Raw genomic sequence first — 20,867 nt, 5'->3', positions numbered from 1 at the left:
AGCAGTTTGTTTTCAGCTACGAAAGTACTTTTATTTCGTTGCACGAAGTTTCTGTACGCCTCTGTGTCTTTATTCGATATATTTTATCGACGATAAAATATAAAGAAAAGAAGACTAAACAATTAGCGTATTATTCTTCGGTTAAAGGAAAAATCATCGTTACAAAACATTCCAACATAGAATTCATTCCCTACATAGTCAGATTCTCACTCCATTTCTGACCTCAGCGGTTTTAAACATCCTTTTAGAGTCTTTTTCTACACTTTCTTTTTTAATCCCAATTTGAAACAAGAATCATAGACAAGTCTCGTTTCAGTAGCTCGTAGTATTTAAACGTTTAATACGATCTCAATAGCTATTGTTTGCCTTTCGTTACGCAAAGACCTCGTTAAACAGCTCGTACTTGCAGAATATTTCAACGAAATGTAGTGAAATTGCATTTCATCCCTCAACTTTCACAATTCTAAAAGTACGATACGCCATCGTAGTTTGAAAATATTTCAACGCCAAAATTCCATTCTGTCCTCCATAATTTAAAAAGCACCGTGGTGTAACTACATTTCAACAGCTCATACGTAAAATATTCCAACGAATTGCAACATGTCGCTCATCCTCGATAATTCCACAACAGCAAACCTTTTCCTACCTGATCTCCTCCTTTCCAGATCCTGCGCGTTTAATTACCATTACCAAGCTCCTAACTCGTTTCTTATTCATCTTCGTCTCTCTTTTCCAACCCAGCGCCATTTCTTTGCCATCTTTACAACTCGCCATTTTCCGCTCGAACAACCCGCAATTCTTTCCATTTTCACTTCTTCCCGATAATAAAATACATTTAAACACTTTTGCTCCTCTCAGACACTTTTGTTTAGTACTCCCACCCTCGTCGACGCCTTAACCTTTTGTTATTTCCTCGTTGATTCTTATCCCCTTTCTTCTTATGGCCCTTTCTTCATTTTCCTTATTTCTTTTCTTCTTTTTCCGTTGACTCGTAATTTGCCGCGGAGAAGCTGCAAGCGCCGCATCCAGCTCGATGCGCCGGCAGATACGACCTTTTGCGAGATCGGCCCGCTCCTTCTTCGGGAGTAATAAGATCAAAAAGCCCGTCACTGTTACACCGGTGGAAAGTTCCCGTCTCCGCGAGGCATGTCTCGCCCCCTCTCGCCTCGACAGGGTGGCTTCGCCCAGAAAAAAATGTGTTGCTAAAGGTACATCATGTTTTCGTGCATCTCTTCTCCATTTGGTTCTTTCGTTGGATGAGATTCAGACTCGGTAGATTAAAATGCACACTACTGGCCCTGAGTATTTATTTGGACGTCTACTGGTTACATTTGTCGAAAAATCTTATCAAATTTTAGTACAGTTACTATTTCCCATTGTACGATACACGCATGATGGAAATGGTAGGGTAGATTCACGATGTGTAATCAATATTTAATTTATATTAAATATAGAAATGATCGATGATAGTACTTGCGACCAGTGATGTAGATTCGAGTTTTTTTAAAAATGCTATTTGTTGTCGTTTATGGGGAATATTCATAAGTTGGGATATAGGAAGCTCGTAAAGGAAGGAAATGATTATTTTATGTGATTAAATAAATGTTTTATATTTAAATACTTGAAGTTTTTACTAACGAAAGTCAAGGAGTAGTTCTCGAAAAAGCCAGGTGAAACGCTCTATAGAACAGATCTAGCGAGTTGCTTAATATTTTTCAGTGAAAAACTGGGTCGATCTTCTTAGTCCATCATTAGTATTCTTGCATACCTTTTCCTGAACAAGAGTTTCGACAACTTTTTCGCTGCTTCGTGATTAGACGTTCGTTGAATTGGTTTAAAAGAGGAATTTATGAACGAAGAACAAACAAACTTCTTTCTGTAATTTATTTTACCTCGACACTATAAAAACTACGTAGCTTAGTTAGAAATAAAAAGATTGCAAAATTATGTAACGTTGCAATCGTGTAAAATTAATAGTATTAAAGCGATCTTTTGCAAAACATGGAATTTAAAAGTTTATCTGAAGAGTAACGTGGAACATATTCTAGCTATTATTAAGCCCTGTATATGTTCGTTACGTAGCTCAGGAAAGCAACTCGCTAGTTCGCAACTTCGCGACGACAGTTTTGGTGAAAAGTTGCAATTTCATCGAGCAACATCAAAGCGAAAGCCGATTAACAACAGGACTACGGTATATCAAAGGATCTTTAACGTCACGAAGTGCGTGAACGTGCTTCGCCATTCCAATACTTCTTCCATTTCGCAATACACTGTCTGCGAAACCCCTGTACGTATGCTTTGAAATTTCAACGAAATCTCTTCTGTTGTAATCGCCAACTTTCGCTTCTATAACGAATCGATACTTTTCGAAATTTTAAGAGCGTTATTTACTGATACATTCTTCTCGTTATCTACTCGTACGTAGATATTTCTTTCAAGTTATTTATTATCGTGTTTAATTCAAACGAATGTAGGTTACAAGTACCTACATTTGTTAGAAATATAATTTTTATAAATTTATTCGGCTTTTTTGTTCCCTTTTAAGCATCTACATTTCGTCGCAGTACTGTCATGTATTTTTATATTTAAAATGAAACACATAAATGTCACGTACGTTATAACGAATACAGAGTTTAAAGAGATTTTACATTAACCGTGTGTGATCGCTACCAAACGATATTACCATTCTCTCCGTTACAATTAATCCTCATTCATATATTCGTAGAATCATTCTCAGCCTTCCGAATCCTAAACATCGACTCCCAGCAAAACGCGACACTCCTCAGCCTCCACTTAACGAAACCGTGTAACTCTGGCGGATAACATCGCGAGTACAAGATGAGCAAGCGTGTACAGGGCTTTAATCAGGAACAAACGCGTGCACGTCGCAACGAGTTCGGTAAAAATTCTGCTACAATTCCCCCGGAACGAGATTACGGTAATTACCTGCCACGAAGAGCAACAGTTTCATTACGGATAAGGCAGCGCGTGTATCCGGTGTGCATCGTCTCTCTCTTTCATTCGTGCGTCTCCTTCTTCTTCGCCTCTTTTTCTTTCTCTTTCTTCGGTAAGCTCCTCTATGCTTTCTTCAATGACGGAACTGTCCTTGCAGAGGCTTCGTTCGCGTGTTGCATTCCGCTGCCCTCCGGAGAAACCGCATTATCATGCGTCAGCCAGCGAACGAACGAACGCGGACCTTCGAACATTGCGCTGCTACAGATGCCGCGATGGAATTTTAATGAGATCTTATCCGACGTTCTCGGTGAATCTAATTAAGGGTCGCCGAGGCGGTGACGGGACGTTGGACGGATGGTTGCGAGAGCGTGAGAGTTTCTAGGAACACGCGAATCGAACGAGTTCGTTGGAGGGCGGTTCGAAACGCTACCAAAGTGGATTATGGTCTGTTGCCAAGGTTTGCAAGGGTTTGGAGCTGGTTGCTCCGAATTCCGATTTCGCTTTGATGATTAGGAGAGTTCGAACGCTCGGTGTCTGCGCGTGGGAACGGGTTGAGAGTTAAAATAGGAATTGAGGTGGAAGAAAGAAGATCAGTGGAATTCTTTGTTTTCGTTTTTGAAAAGGTAGCTATATAAGATAGTAAGACACTTTGGTATGTATCTATATCGATGATAAAGGTGTAGATAAATGTATCAAAATAGCATTCAAACGATAAAGTTTATATAACGTTTGTAGCACAGTTTGATAAAACGATTCTGTAAATTGGAACTTTGGCTTTTTATCGATAACTAAACTTGTTGACTTCTTCGAATTTATAAATAACAAGTAAATAAATTTACACTTGTCAATAGGGAATATTAATCGATTATTAATTACACCTCTGGAATGGCTTAGAGAAAAGTTTAAAAGCTTATTCTCGTAATAGTGAGAATTGTATTTAGTTACATTCAATAACACGGTAAAGGTAGTAGCAACTTTGAAAGTAAAGATGGATTACTCTATAGGAAGGAGGAGGATATAAATAATTGATAACGTCTTCGAGCTTGCATTGCTACTACAGTACGGTTAGAGTATTCGTTGCGTGATTAATTGCTTTCTAATCGCGGAGCGCTTCAAAAATAACTCGAGAAAGTTTATTCTCGTTCTCGCGAGGCAATTACTTGAAAGTAATTATCCTTCCTGCAAGAAGGCAGCTGATTATTTCTCATCGGACGTGGAAATCTCCGTTTCAACGAAAGTATAAATTCTAGCATAATACTATCTGATAAACGTGTCGACTGTCCTCTTGTCAAATTAATATTCTTATTGATAGCATTATATATTCAACAATTAAGAAAGTATTTTTAGCATATAATTGTATGCCTTGACCCCTTTTCATCTGATATTTCCATGTTAATTCTCTGCTATTAACACTTCATTTCACACGACGTTCCTTTGATTTTATCTGAATAATGATCACGAAGCATAAAAAGGAGAGAAGATGAGAACGAAAGGGACGAAAAGGGTGTTCCTTATTACGCGCAGTTTCTTATTCTACGTAAAAGCGTTTAAACTCCTGCAATTTGCGATTTTAAACGACTTATTCTTATTACTTTTCGTTCTTCGATACCGATCGAAGAGAACACGGTTCTTTCCTCCTTTGGTCGCGTTGATGCAAGCTCGTTAAGTTAACTGCATTTCCCAGGGAGAAGCGTAGAAAAGGGCATTGACTCGTTCTCGCAATTCGTTCTCGGTAATCCCGTGGGTGAAACATTCAATCCCGTTACTCGCCATGAATTTTCACTCATTTAGCGTGTCCAGCAAACCGAGTTTGATATTTTTATGTCATATTGACCGAAATTACATTTCCCTTTTCCAAGATTTACGCGATTTACAAATTGGTAGTTATAGATTCTGTTTCGGATTTATGTTCGAATATCATATTACCACGGAATAGAGAATATATTAATTAGAATTTTAATGCAACGTAAATACAGCTAAATCGAAGTATATTTTTTGAAACAGAATAGAAATACGGCGATAGAATATAATTAATATACAATTTTTACTGCAACTCTACAGAGTTTCTATCCAAATAGCGCGATTATAAACCAAAATCGCTCTTCGTAGATCCGACCATCGCCGTAACAATATTTCAGACAAGATCACAAATTGCAGTAATAAACGAGTAACATTCTATTCTAGACTATTTCGATTGATATATTTTCCTATTTTCGATCACCTCAAACTTGCAATAAAAATTCTTACTTGCTCGTGATATTGTATAAAATAAAAAGAAAAGAAAAAACAGAAAGATGGAAAAGCAAGAATAAACGAGAAGTAATTACAAGTAACAAGAATCGGTGCACGAACGCTAGTGATGGAGGATTTAAAAATGAAGAGGAACACCAGGGAAATGGCATTTCCCTGGAAATTTTTTCGGGATTGTTGGGTGGTCGAGCACGTCCACGTACGTGTCCATTCACGACGCGAATTTGCCTGGCTTTAAAGTACTTCCACCGGTCCAATTTTCCGCAAGAATGTGACACGTAGCAATCTTGGTAACCTCGGGGCCCCGCTGCACGATTTATTGGCTACCGAGTGTACCTTCGACGATTTATCTTCTTTCCCTCTCCCGTCTCCCTCTTCTTTCGTCCTTATTTCCTTCATACAACATTCTCTTTTTGTTTTTTTCTTCTTTTTTCTTTTTTCACCGACTCTCTTCATTCTCACCTTTTTTCTTTCCATTTCCCATCTTTTTATCCGACTCTTCTGTTCCCTCTGTTACTCTCTTCCTTTTCTTTTTCCTCCTTCTTTTTTCCCTTTTTCTTTTTCGTTAATACCTCGTTCTTTGTCTTTCGTCGTTCTTCCCTCGCATACTTTTTTTCCAGATACTCTCCGGGTTTCATTTGTTTCCCCTGGTCTACCCCTTTTGTTGCTTCGTACGAGCTTCCGTTTTCTTCCGCAATTTCTTCCGACTTCTTCTCGAGCTCTCCACTTTCGTTCTTCTTTTATCTTTACTCGTGCACTTGTTTCGAATCCTTGGCAGCCCTGTTTACACGCGTTTCATAATTTTCTACCGTTGTTACCACGTTTATTTTGCAGCCTCCGCTACTTTCTCCGATTCTTCGCTTTCTTCGCCAACAGCGGCGTCCTCTCTTCTCTCTTTTGTCTCCATATATTTTTGCTTCTAATACGACTTAATTGGAAAATTCTCGATCGATCGATTTATTGTCTTCATCGTCGAAGCGTAAAATATATGAACTGCAGATTCAGTACATTGATTTAGATTTTCGGATTTGCCAGATTTTACAAGAATTAAGCGCTCAATTAAGAATTTCTATAATCATGATATTTTAGACTACTAAAGACAAGTCTTAGTAGGTGGATTTGAATTCTTGTACAGATAAGCCTGATATAATTTATTTTCAATAGAAATGCGACAGAGATTCACGAATGAAGAAATGATATTTAACAGATTTCAAATCTACCAATCGATAAATAAAAAGTTAGACGATTAACAAAAATGTCTCGTTCAAAAATTCTAAATTGATTTATTTTGCAATTTGTAATTTTATATTTTCATATCTGGTATATCTTCACAATTCTTCCCTTCCAGTTTCATTTACGAGAATTATTTCGAACAAAACTTTTTCCAGTTTCATTTACGAGAGTTATTTCCAACAAAACTTTTTCAACGTGGAGTAACGCTAGAAATAAAATTTGACTACATTTGATTTCAATGTTTATGCCAAGTACAGTATAAAACGTAAATGATTACTACAGAGAAGAATTAAGCGTATAGATTAAACGATCGACATTAAAATTAAAGAATTACAAATACTATTAAGGTTATTGGATGTATGTGAATACAAAGGAACGCGTGGATAAATTGTAAGGTAGAAAATATATATTTTGAATACTAAAGTGTAAATACAAAATTCGGAATATAATTGAGCTGATCCAGACCGCACGCTAGTGTCACGCAAAATAAAAAAGAGAAATCAAAGACGAAAAGTAAAAGATAAAAATAAAGGAATAAAAAGAGAGAATTTATTTCTTAGCACTTGGTTTACGCTAACTGCAATTCACTTCTGAACTCCAGACGCGATTTTTCAAGACTGAAGCTCTTACAACTATTTGACTTTCGGCGGAATCCGATTCTTTATCTTTGTCATCCCTCGATATCCCCACTATCCACGCGTTTGTTAGGCATTCTCAAAGATTCTGCGAAAGGACCGTTGGGATATTGAGAGTTCATTAGGCACTTCGCTTCGGCGACGTACATTGTCGCCGAGTGCGGCCACATCTTTATTTCCGTCATCAGCCCATCGGTTCCGAAGCGCGGCCTGGTCCCCGATGCGGACTGAGATGTGGTTGATGTTACGCTAGCAGTGTTACCCTATGACTGAAAAACCCTGAAGCCAACGTCGCCTATCTGCTGTTTATGGTTTGCCTTCGACGCATTCTTTTGCCTATGCGCTGTCGATGGCTTCAGTGCTTGAGAAAACTAAAGGTCAGATGTAGAGTTTCCTTAGAAGTGATGACCACTTCAACAAATACAACAGAATAGAACAGAATAGAATACGAAACAATGGAACTATTTAACTAAAACACCGATCCTCACTTACAACAACTTAGATATCCATTTTGACCCCCTCGAAAACCTTCCACAACCTGACGTATGCTATGAAAGCGTATTAACCTACTCCAATCCGATTCCAGCAACCCATCGTGGTAACCATCGCTTGGAATTCAATTCACCGACCTGGTGTCCCAGAATTGAATACCCGTGGACTCGCAGACACGATATTTCGTGCTATCGACAGTAGTCGACTTATCGAAGCTAATTAGGTCTCTGAATAATTAAACGTAGAGATTTCTGAGACGATGGCACGTGCAAACTGATACGTTCTAAGCGTTTGCGCTGTCTGCAGGAATACGTCTCCGAATAGAATTCTGTAAACGTAGAACGTTTAATTGATAAATTTTAATAGTGTATGCGTTATGGAGAGAAAAATATTCTAGGAATTTAGAAATTTAAATTGTTGTCAGATGTTGTTACTTGGATTTCAAACAGCGAAGGTTTAAACAAAATAGAAATCGCTTTCTGCGCTTCAGATTGACATGTAAATATTTTATTACCATCGAATAATTATTTACCAGTACAAACGGAAGAAACTATGTGCGACAATCATCGGTGAGTTTCGTTATTAAAAGAAGCCTCGTTTTGGGTTTACTTTTACCTAATAATAAAAGTAATCTTTTAACAAATCATACGGGATTTCCATGCATGATTATGATCACGTTCATTCTTATAAATCATTCAACGATTGTAAAATATTTACATATCGAAAATGTGGAGCACAGAGAGAAAATAATTTTCATATTATTTAAACTATTAGTCTTTCGAATCTACACATTGAGATCGTAAAATAACTAATAAGCTTTTGAAACACTCACGCCCGGATATTACAACAAAGATATGTTCGATGTCCGATAAGTTCCAATTATTCCGATCCCAATAATAATTGGTCCACAGTGTGGAAAACATTTTAAGGAGTATAAATCTGGAATGTAAATCTAAGAATTAACGAAGGCGGCGACTAGATCCTATGCATAGTTGAGTGGCACGAAATCTACTACTAGAAACGAAATACTAGGCGATTAACCCCAGGCGGCAATTACTAATTATTACGGGTTCCGCTGGGCTAGCCTCGCGATAAGATATCAAAGGGCAGATGCAATTTACGTTTCCCGCGATTTTGCTTCTGTTTTCGTTCGTTCGCCGTGCATTTCATACCGCCTGCAGGGAAACGAAGGGGAACGAAGATTCCCAGCTGCTGTCTGTTGCTTTAATCGAGGTATCACCGCGATTAACGTGTAATTGTGGATCTGGATAAGACGAGGAACGTCGTTGATCCATCTTGAAAGGAATTCTCTAACGTTTAATCATTTTTGTTACATAAACAGCTTCGCGAATGTTTCAAAATCTGATCCTTTTGATAGGTGAAAATCTTTTACGATAGCAAACTGGTTCCATTCTGATGTTCTAGAATGTATTTATATTTTATTAAATAAGTCCAGTGTCGGATTTATTACGCGTTCATCTATTCGCGAATTCCTTATGGTAAGAGACTGAACGAACGATTTGCTTCAGTGCAAGTTATTCATAAATAATTCCATAATCCTTAAAGACTCTAGTGTCTGGACGAGCCACGCGTTGCCGGTTTATCTGCAGACCCATAAAACCTTGATCCACTGCAATGATTAAATAATTGATTATAATATATTGCAAGGATGATAATGCCCGTATCTCGATAAATAATAAATCGGAAAATCTCCGAAACAATGAGGCTGGAAGTGTTCAAAGAACCAAAGAAAATGATAATACAAATAGTAAAGTTCTTTTAAATCACACTATCGCATTTTGTACACAACCGCGCTCTAATTATCTACTTTTCTAATATTTTAACGAATGATAAATCAACAAATCTCCACAAGACCAGATAAAAGTAATCGTAGCTTTTTAAATCACCTTGTCATGTATTCAACGTATGGATAACATCGCGACCCTGCGAGACGAATTCCCAAAATTGAACTACTTTTCTCGCGTATAACAAATTATACAACGAATGTTCAACAATCACAAGAGACAGAATAAAAATTATACAAATGTCACGGCTATTTAAATCATCCTGTCACATATTCGTCGTGTATCATCGACTTCATAAAAGGCAAATTTCCAAAATTTAACATTCTGTAGAAGGGGAGAATCGCCAGCGGAGCCGGGTACTGGACACACGGAGTATCGAAGAGCGCCGTGGTTCGTCCCGGGCCGCAAAAAGGAAAGAAAACCGGGGATCTGCAGGTGTAACGCCCGCAGCGACCGGGTGATAAAATGCGCGCGGACTCTCGATGCGAGGAGGGCCGGTGAAACCTCTCGCGATGCCCCGGGCTCGATAAAAAATGCAGTGATCACGTTTCGGCAGAGACTTTGGAATCTCCAATCTGCTTGTGTGCCTCTCTGATTCGCATATCGCGTCCATCCTCTATCTTTTTCTTCGTTCTATTCTCCGATCGATCGAAAGGCAATCGTTTCTTCAATGGTTTCTCGATGCACGACACAATTGCAGTGTTAAAGAAAGAATTGGACAAGCAGATGTTTCTGTTTTTGTTTTTGTTAAATGGATATCCGAAACATTTGCAGCAGTTCTCTACAGTGATTGGAAAAAGTATTTGCCCAGACCAATATTTTTCAGTGTAGCATTCTTTTTTTTTTTTTTTTTTCTTTATCAGGACCTACTTTTTGGTTTCGTAATATCGAATTTCTGTAGTCGAGTGAAAGTTCCACTAAATGATACAGTTTAACTTAGCTAGCTGTAATTGATTCCTATGCAAATACTGTGACTGTTAAACTGGATGTCCAAGTGTAAATAATTGTTAAAAGTTAATTACTTGTTTAATAAAGAATTCTTTCAATATCAACGATTACCAACTAAATGATCTTTCATTTTTATCTACTCGATGCTTCATACGCTTCTTCGTCTGTTATTTGCTATTTTCACTGAATTTACAAATTTACAACCTCTGACTGTTAATTTGTTTCATGCTATTAGGAACGTAATACTTGTAGATTCTTTTAAAATTCCCAGCAAATCTCTTTTTCAACTCGACACGTGCTCCGAATTTACATATCGCTTAAATATTTAACAATTTCAAACTTATAAGCTTAATAAAGACACAGTAGTTCGTCTCTCAAATTATCAATCCGTTAGCAATAAATTGCATCATAGTATCTACATTTGCAAGGAAACCAATGTATAATTAAAATTGATCGATATTCGGTAATTTCTAATCCCATAATTATACAATTTTCTGATTAATTTGTATAATAATTTCATAAAAATCCTCAGTTGCTTTCAGCCGTATTTTCAGATAAAGTCTGATCGCGTATGACGACGAAACGGCGTATGGATATGGCAGCGAAAAGGCAAACGTGTGGAGAGAAAGCAAGGATATGTAGGCGCTATTGTTCTTAATTAAAAGTTTAATTGATAACGAGGGCTGATTTGTTAATTTGAAAATGCGATTATCGGCCGTTGCTAATCGAGATCACGGTGTCATTGAAACTGCACGTAACGTGAAGTGCGTTTAATGCATATTGAAACGAAAATGCGTTTCATTGATGGTTGAGCAATTACGCTTTCACGTCACTTAACAATTGCCATTGTCTTTAAATATCTCAGTATTTCTCCCTATTTAAATTCCTGTTCGAGCACACTCCATTTCGTTTCGCGTTTGATTTTCGTCGAAATAAATTAAAATTCATAACGGGGCTTACTTTATTTCTCCCAAAAAAAGAACATCGCTTTGGAGCAGAGTTTACGTAGTTTGATCTGTGCTGAAGATAGGAATTTTTTTATTGAACGTTCCTTTTTTTTATTGAGCATTTGAAACTTCCATGGAGGCTCATTTACGTTAACGTTAGAATAATTTCGTAATTACAGATGTTCTTTCATATCGGTGTTTTTATAGAGGTTGTTTGCTGAATTTAGAATAAATAACAGTTACTATTGCATTTTCCTCGAATTAAAGGATGTTTATTTACGAATACTGATCACGAATTTATGGCATTGTTAACTTGGTAACAAAATTGGTATTAATGGAAAACATAATGACAGAGCAAGAGGTGAAAGACAAACATCGAACACTATACAGAAAACTGTTATTAATCTACAGAAGAAAGGAAACAGTGAATCATTATACATTGTTTCTTATTTCACCTGCTTTCGTCAGTTATAAATGTTCCAGGAAATTATAATCCAAAGCTTTTGGGTTACAATACGCCTGTCAATAGTCTAAAAATTCTGAAAAGTACACACACGAAGCTATACCTTCTTTAAAACTAAAATAAATAGAATTCCACTAGAATAAACAAAATTCCATTACGATAAATAAAAATGTAAATAATAGAAAAGCCAAGAAATAAAAGATAAACCTTGCGGCGACGACATACTACGAATTGCGATAATACCGAGTCGAACTCAAGGAAACGACGAGCAATCGATAGAAAAAAATGATCCATTTCTCTGATAGTTCATGTTTCTTCGTTGAACACAGTGAATTTCTCTTCGCAGCTGTCGAGAATTTCGAGTCGATGAGATCGAAGCAGCGGGACGCGAGCTGAAAACGCGCGGCTGCTGTCGTTGAAGGCTACTTAAAACGACCATTGAGCATTCGTCAGGGTGCTCGAATTACCCACAACAGGTGGCTCGCAAGTAAGTGCCTCCGGTGTGTTCGCACTCTCACCTGATTTCTCGTTATTCATCCCCGTTTTCGATTTGAAAAGCAATCGTCGATTATATCGACGAAAACGTCGCGTTTCCTACGTTACAGTTTCGGCCGATCGCAGAAACTGCGCGATCGCAACGTTACAATTTAATTTGCTTCTGTTTCGTATACGGACAATTTTCATTCGATACTATAACATTTTTAAGACGTTTGTTTCTCCTCGAAGTAGATTTTTTCGTTCAATGGTCGATTTGAGAAGTGAAAGTTCAACGTTTACAAGCGTCCGCTTAAAGCTTTTGCACTTGATAGTTCGTCAATTTTATATTTTTAACTATTGTCACGTACTTTCTAAGCTTCGTTTCGTATAAAACAGTCGTACGAATATTCTGATTATTCGTCACGATCACTGACAAGATCTTCTAACGTTCACGCTAAAAACCTATATTTGATAGGGGGAGTTTGCCAGAATTACAACCAGCTGTAGTTTAAAAACATTCTAACCAATAATCTTATAACGCTTGAAAGTCGCTTTAAAAATATCCCCCTCAAAAAAAAAAAAAAAAAAAAAAATGAAAAGAAAAAAAACTGAAATAAGAGAGGATAGATCACTTTTTAGCGAGATGTAATATTGTACACACAGCTCCGCCAATACGAGCGCAACATCTGCAACTCCGGGCGGCTTGTGGGAGTGCAGCAAGTGCCTGGACGAGATGCGGCTGATGCAGAGGCTGGCGATCAGCGGACTCCTGTCCGTGATACTGATCGTCCTTCTGACTGGCACGTTCGTCACGCGTCGCGACTTGGCGAACGTCGTCGAACGTGGTGTGGCGCCGGAAGAGCGAAACGAACAGCAAGTAAATCCAGCCTGGGTACAGAGCAACGTGGTCCCGGGCCAGGATGAACCGAAACCCGAAGATAAGGATCGACGACTGGACTTCAAGCATAGACAGGTCGAGCCATCCGCGGTTGGACCCCCGCCGATTTCTGTACCCGGACCCTACGTCATTAGACCGCCTAATCCACCTCTGGATGACGTGACTAATCAGCGCCGCGAGAAGATCAAAGAGGTAAGCGATTCAACCGTGTTTCCCTCTGTTTCTCTCTCGCCCTCTGTCTCTCCTTTTGACGTACTCTGTTTCCGCATCGTATAACAGATAGCAATCGCCAGTTTCGCGATGATAATTACTGCTATGTCTTCGAATTGCCTACGTGCTTTGATGCTATGGGGTGAGAGGTTTTATAGATGTTTTTTGGAATTTTTATTTCCGAGAGAAATCGAGAGGTCTGTCGGGAGTAATTTTTATTTCGAGAGCTGCTTACGAATGCGGAGCGCGGCTTCTTTAGGCGTTCAGTGTGTGTTTGGGTTTAAGTAACGATGTAATGCGATCAGGTAAGAAGTATTATATATATTTTTTTGAAGAGAAATCGATAAATCTGCGTCGAAGTTCGTTGCTTCTGGACGAGGACTGAGATCCCCGAAGGTTTCAGCGTGAGTTTGAGTTCGATCAACGACAGAGCGCGATGGGGTAAAAGGTTTTGTAGGGTCTTTTTGCGAAAAGAAATTCAGTGACCTTCCAGGAGTAATTTAATTCCGAGAGTTAGAACGACTAATGATCTTTTTGTGAATAGGTTTCAGTGTGAGTTTAAGACTGATCTCGTTTGAAACGTTAATTAAGCTCAAACATTTTGATAATTTTCCGAGGATTGTTCAAGTTTACCTAAGCTCTCTTAAGTGTGCTAATATTTATGAACAGTGTATACGCGATCTCAAACTCACCGAAGAGTCACCCACATTAGACATCAGCTTTTGCAAGTTAGCGAGGTAAGAGATTACAGAATTAAGTTTTCATTGAAATTGCCATTTCCAAGTCGCATTACCATCAGACACATTGCAAGTAGGTAGCGTGGTAAAGCGCCCTACATACCACGAAGCATCGTTAACGAGTGTAAAAGAGAGAGGAGGTAAGTCAGAAGGAGGCGGCAACTTTCTCCTCGTTGAATCCCTGTGTACGAGTAATTGGATAAAGGTGAGTAATCTCGGTCTACGTCTTCTGCTTGTAATACACGTAATTTTTGGAACGATACCAGGACCCGGTATAACTGAAATTATCCGTCATTTCGTGATGCAGTAATTGAAGCCCTGCCTCGGCCTCAAAACGTTCATTTCGGATGCTGGCAGTGATTTAACGATTACTTAATTTCCCTGTGGCCCGAGTTTTTACATCGTGCGATGCTTCCGCCTCCGTTTAAGGGGAGAAACCGGCAATTCGTCGTTCAAACAGAAAACGTCGTTCGTTACCGTTCGATACAGTATAATTCCGAACACGTGGTTTAGCGATCAGAGTTCCGGTGGAAATAGACGAGATATCGGCCTGTCGAACCTGCTCGTTTAAAACAATTTACTTCCACCGAATGAGCGTTTGCGTTACGATTAAAGAGAATTTTTATCAGCAACGTGCAATTTCTTGATTCGAGTGTTCATTCTCGTTACGTTTCACGGTGCGGTATGTGGTTAACCAAAATTGAAATAATCGTCGTTCTATTTTGTTTTTATTGTTCGACGATATGGTCAATCTGTATGCAGGTACATAATAAAATTACAAAATAAAATTCATAAATGTAACACATAGTTCCCCTCAAAATCGATGATGGATTCGTAAAAATCGTTTGTACGTCAAAATCTAATCGCTTTAAAGTTAGTCCACTCGTTCGGTATATATTCTTGTTCCTTGATTCTTGTTAAATAGTGTTCGTTATACCTTGAATATGAAACATTTGACCAAAGATACGCACGATTTTAATTTCCAATTTAAAAATTTCCTTCTTTCCTCGAGCAGCGATCTAAAAATAACGGTTCAAACCGTCTTGTACTTTTGATCGTTCCGCGTCAAGAAGATATTTTATTACGTCGTTATATCATCTTTTTGTACTAGAAACCGAATGTTCTTTACTTTTTTTTTTTTTTAATACAATTCATTCGTAATCGAAAATACCAACAAAAATTTGATAAAGAAACTTTTACTCACCTCGGACCCTTTCGTTTCGGGTTGCAAGATTTTCAAGATTTTCAAGATTTTCAAGATCGAGTTTCAATCTTTATCCCGAATTCTCATGAATCGGAGCAGATGAAATTTTAATAAAATTTGATAAATATTAAATGGTAAAATTTGGCGATGCAAATATTTGCACAATACACCTAATAGTAGTAATTGGACTGCGTAAAGATTTATGGATGCATATGATACAAGAAAATATTAAGAATTTTCAGAATTCCCATGAATATCACTAGTAATCCTTACAGTTAATGCTACGTTAAACATCGAATATTCTCTCCTTTTGCATTCTAAACTCGAGTATTCGGTCCCTTCTCACGTTTCTAACACTGGAAACTCAGTCACTAGCTATGAATATTCATACGAAATTATTGATTCATACCTGTTCTCACAGTACGGAATAAACATCGGAATTTAAACATCGTGCACGATGTAAAGTTATTCCAAACTTAAATTTATTCAAATAAAATTTTGTTTTTTATTTCGAATTGAATATGTTTCGTATGCATCATCGTGAAAGTCGTAGCATCTTGACAGTTCTATAAACTTATATTTATTTATTTCTGTTCGCAAAAATCTACATATATGACACATTATATTTATATTATATTACATTATTTTACGTTCAGAGCAATCCTATAACGACGAGCGTAAATATGTCAAATTCAACTCAATTTAATTTATTCTTATCGCTGGAAATCAAAATTTCAAGCATTTCTATGTTTATGTTTTAAAATACGAGAAATGTATTTTTGAATATTATATTATAGAAAAAGAAATAGAAATTATAAAATTCAAGATATAGAAAGTTCTCGTCTTTAATCGTTATACATTTATGGAAAATTTCAAGATGCAGAAACTTACGCACATAACACGAATACAAAAACATGAAACATGCAAATATGTAAATAATTGAATAAGTGAAACGAATTTCTACTAAGGTCCGATTTCTTCAATTATGTTCATCAAGACATAAATTTCCATGAACATTTGAATGTCTAAAATTCGAAAGCTCTAAAATGGAAATTCTCGCGACAAAATCAGAAGGAAAGCGCGAATACCATCTTCAGATCGTTCTTTGCAAACTCGAAATGCATAATCGGTGGCTTCTACGGATCGAAATAGCGCGTAAAATTGGAACAGTCGTGAAATTACGTTTGACTAATCCACTATCTCGGTCGATCTTTCGTGTCATTTTCTCGGCTGTCTCGTTTCACCCTCGTGTTCTCATTTTCTACGCGGCCAAACTGCTCGTATTGGCCAGACACCGCGGGACAAAGGATTCATCGATTTCCCTTTGCGATTCTCTTTAATTTCCGCCCTTTTTGCCGCGTCGTCGAGGGACTTGAAGCGAAACCGCAGCAGCCGATGTGGAAATCACCGAATTTTTCCATCATGTTCGTTCAACGTCTGCACGAAATCATCGAAATCTCTTGCCGGATTGAGCTTGGTTCTCTCCTTCATTGAATTTAAAACAAACGCAGAAACGAAATGATACTTTTATGTAGCTTCTTGGACTGTTCGGCTCGGTAAGAGGAAATTCATGTTGAGATAAAAAGTGAAATAATTAGAAATCATATCGGTCGTCTCTATAAATCGAGAGGCAGAAAAATGTAAGAATGTAACAAACGTCGTTTTTTAAGATTTGTTTTGAAACTTGCGAATTTTTAACATAAATTTGTCGCAATAACCGAGCTTGGTAAATCAAGGAAGCAAGTGATTTTGAAAGAAATTCAGTGCTATAGTCGTATTTATTTTAAATAATACTTTTAAATACTTTTAAAATTTAAACATACTTTTAAATAGAGTTTTTTGAACAAATTTATAGCTGTACGAATATTTTTGCCCAAACATAGCCAGCCAATTTTAACACGTTTATTGGTACAAAACCATCGTGAAGTGAAAGATCGAATTTAGAAACGCAGATTTAGTTAACGAAGATTGACATCGTAAAGTAGGAGATATTTAATAAATGGAAGTACAGAATTTCGTAGAATATCTTCGAAAAATGAGGTACGTGTTCGTACGTATTCATTTTTGTCGCATTCTATTTTCTAGATATATTTTTGATAGTTAATTCAATCGTATTATAAATTACGACTCGTAACGTGCTGTCACTCGTAGCTATGAACATTACAAAGAATAAAATCATTGCAATGCACTTTATCCATAATTCTCAAATCAAAATACGCCTTATCGACAGTAACTCGACTATTCAAACACTTTAAAACTATACCAAGAAAAAAAAAAAGTATCGAATAAGAAAAAAATCGGCAATATTACGTAACAAGTTTCAAGGTGAAGGTGCAACAGAATACCAGGGAGGATGTCAAAATTGATCGGATTGGAGAAGTCGGATGTATAACGACTTGCCGTGTGTAATTAATTTAGCAAAGAGCAGTAAACTGGATATCCGCGATAATTCCGTTCGCGGAGCAAGATCCGTGCGATAATGAGTCAATCACATCAAGGCCGTTTGGAACATTGCCGGAGCGATTATCCCTTTGAAAGCTCGTCCGTCTTTCTACTTCCCACCCCTTTCCCTCTTTTCCCCCATAGTTGTCCCTATCTGTCTTGTTCCCTTGTCTGTATGCGCAGTTCGGTTCCCGTGTCTCTGTGCACAGGTTCTGTTCCTATAAATCTATTTCGACCGGCTGATTATCATTGTTCGCATTAATCCCTTCTGGACGATAGATTTGTCTGAAATTCTGCCCTCTAATTGAAAGCCATGCATAGGAATCGCTAGATATCGGCGGTCTTCGTGCTTAATACGCTTCAATCGATGGAATGTGGCTAAATTATACATGCGATCGCTTCGGACGATTGTCGATGATTTTGAGGGAAAGCCGGGAAATTGGGAGTCTTCTTTCGCGGATTTTACGTGGCAAATAAGATCGGCGGCCTGCCATTTGTACTTTCGATCGGTAATTTAAAGAAATTTTTCGTCTTTTCTGTATTTAAACCTTGCTTTGCTTAAAAACAGGAGAAAAGAACACTACTGTTGAAGTGATCGTCACTTCTGAGAAAACTCTACATCTGGTCTTCGGTTTCTCAACCGCCTAAGGTCTTCGAAGGCGCATAGACAAAAGAATGCGTTTAGGAAAGGCCATAAGCGGTACACGTCCGACGTTGGTTGAGGCAGTTGTCTTTAGTCTCAGGGTAACGTTGCTAGCGAGAGGATCTGGATCGGCTTACATAGTACCACATATTTTGTAATTTACTATTCACAATATATACACTTTCAATACCTTGCAGTTTGCTCACGCATTTCTTTAATTCCATCCACTGAATAACCTTAACAACTACGATGGCACGTAGCAATAGAAAAGTATTGGACGATATCGTAGAAACCTCAAAAAGAATATTCAAGAATTCCGGAGGGTTTTTCTAAGACGCACAAATGTAAGAAGGGAAAATTGACGGGCTTGAACGATACAATATGCAGACGACGAGACGATGGTAAAAATAAAATTTCCAACGGAGGGTTAGGTTGCGGTTAATCCTTTGGAATACGACCGGTGGCATGCACATAGAAAATTTCGTGGTCTCTGTGGTTTTTGATGATTTTGGGCAAAAGGAGATAAAGCAGGAGCCTTTCGGAAGATACCGTAATATATAGAAAGCAAGATTAATTAGAGCGTTATCGTTTAATTACGACTAATGTCAATAGACACGGAGATTTGCGAAGGAAAAAGACGGAAATCTCGTGAAACGTGAAAATAGCTGCTTTCAGTGACTGATATCAAGATTTTAATCGACTTTGAAATGCAGGAATTACATATTGGTATCGACTCTATTTGCACTTTTAAACACAGCGAGATGAGTGAAATATCGTTTTGTATTACCTGTTTTATCATTGCTTTATGTACCATGCGAATAATTACAGTTTTCCGTTTGTTCTGTACTTTTCTTTCTACAAAATAGATATTTGAATTTGTGCGTGAACGCTTGTAATTATACATGAAAGTTCAGAGAAACTTGCATTTCAATATTAAATTCTCTTAAATCGATCTAAGAGTTTACCTGTCATGGTGGAAAATAGCAACGTAAAATTCGAAAAGGAATCCTCCCACAGACGAAGACAGAATCTTAATTATCGAAGAATCGTCGTAATTAAGTAAATAAATGAGTTCGTAACATTACGCTAAATGAAGTAAACCGAAGTAGAAATGTCTGTTTAATGGGCGTACAGAGTGAGGAGGGGGATATCAAAAGAAAGTTCCATTAAAAAGTACGCGAAAGTAATTTACACGAATGGAAAAGGTTGAAGGGTGACGTGGCAAAAATAGAGTTGAACGAACGAATATCGTTGAAAGTGTCAATTGAGTGTACTGATGCGTTTTCCCTATGATGCATCGGAATACCAATCGACAAATCTTGCTTTCTTGATTTAGAATTTAATCGACTTCCATCCGATCCTCTATATCCAGTCGATTCTGAGTTTATCAAAAAACGATCAACCTGCGCTATTATCCAGTTTATCGGGCCGATTTATTGAACTCGGTTACTTCTCGTATCCGCAGGATATTTTTTAAAGGGTACTTTATCTTTCTTCAAACAGTACATTGAATTTCAACCGCTTTGAACAAAAGCTCATAACTTACCACTTATCGATTCACAAATACTAATCAGAATCGATATATACAAATACCCTAAACGTTATTAACAAATTTTCGATTACATATTTTTATATACAGAGTAGCGGACAGAAGAAGGTTTATAAAATATGAGGTATAAACATGTAAAAAGGCACGATTTTACGAAAGTTAGTTTAGAGTTATATCTAATAAGAGCAACGAGTAAATAAAACATATATTACAGAATATTTGACTTTTACCAATGTATGAATAATTTTTAGTATAAAATTACTAAAATTCCTAGTGTATCAATTTAAAACTTTCTTTTACCCGTCACTGTATACAACAAGAAATTGTTACATAACAATCTACGACGTACAATTTGCCACTTATCAATGCACTGACATTGTTAGCTACCATGTAAATTATTATATCCAAAGAGCCTCGTAATTATCCTTTTCTGCGCCCAATAAATACTTCTCTAAATTGGTTCAAATTCCATTCACGAAACTCCCATTCGTCCTAAAATCGCGAATAAATCCTATCTGTTTCTTTTTCCTTTTCCATTTTAACCGATGCTGAATCCCGTTTCGCAGTCTAATAGCGTGTTATTTTTACGATCGTAGGATATAATTAGTTCTGTAATTGGATCCCAGGGAACACATAGTCGCGAATTCTCCGCGGTAAGCTTTGCGAAACGTTTTGGAGCTTCACACCGTTATATACGGGAGCTTATAGATCTCCCGGTTGGTCGAGGTATACATCGTTCATTCCGAACGAAGCAATTTGCTTTGCGAGTGGACTCGCGTAATTCACGAAATGGGTAAACCACGTTCGGGATAGATCTCGATTTACTGTTCACGCTGCATCTTGAATAGATCCCGTTTACGGGGGTCGATCGTCGCGCGAATAAAAACCCACCCTCATTTAACTTGCTCTCGGTGATTCGACGTTTTCGATTATTTTGAATATAGATTGCTTGTTTAAGGGAAAATTTGCCCCCGGTGTT

The 20,867-nt window shown here is 37.6% G+C and overlaps 1 protein-coding gene across 3 annotated transcripts in view; it reads left to right on the top strand.

The window, feature by feature from the left end:
- LOC132909885 (mannosyl-oligosaccharide 1,2-alpha-mannosidase IA) overlaps positions 1-20,867 on the top strand; it is a 689,092-nt gene that overhangs the window by 527,809 nt on the left and 140,416 nt on the right. The window contains exons 2-3 of one of the 3 annotated variants that reach the window (XM_060965080.1): positions 12,075-12,215; positions 12,869-13,295. The exons of 1 other annotated variant lie outside the window; for it this stretch is intronic. In XM_060965080.1, the coding sequence (XP_060821063.1) occupies positions 12,939-13,295 (357 nt within the window). In that variant the 5' untranslated portion in view covers positions 12,075-12,215; positions 12,869-12,938. The remainder of the gene's footprint in view (positions 1-12,074; positions 12,216-12,868; positions 13,296-20,867) is intronic. One more of the 3 variants, XM_060965081.1, reaches the window with a different exon arrangement.

The sequence above is a fragment of the Bombus pascuorum genome, chromosome 8 (genome assembly GCF_905332965.1).
Source record: "Bombus pascuorum chromosome 8, iyBomPasc1.1, whole genome shotgun sequence".
Classification (NCBI taxonomy): Eukaryota; Metazoa; Arthropoda; class Insecta; order Hymenoptera; family Apidae; genus Bombus; species Bombus pascuorum.
The sequence above is the reverse complement of the archived record's forward strand: the minus strand, read 5'-3'. Positions and strand labels throughout refer to the sequence as shown.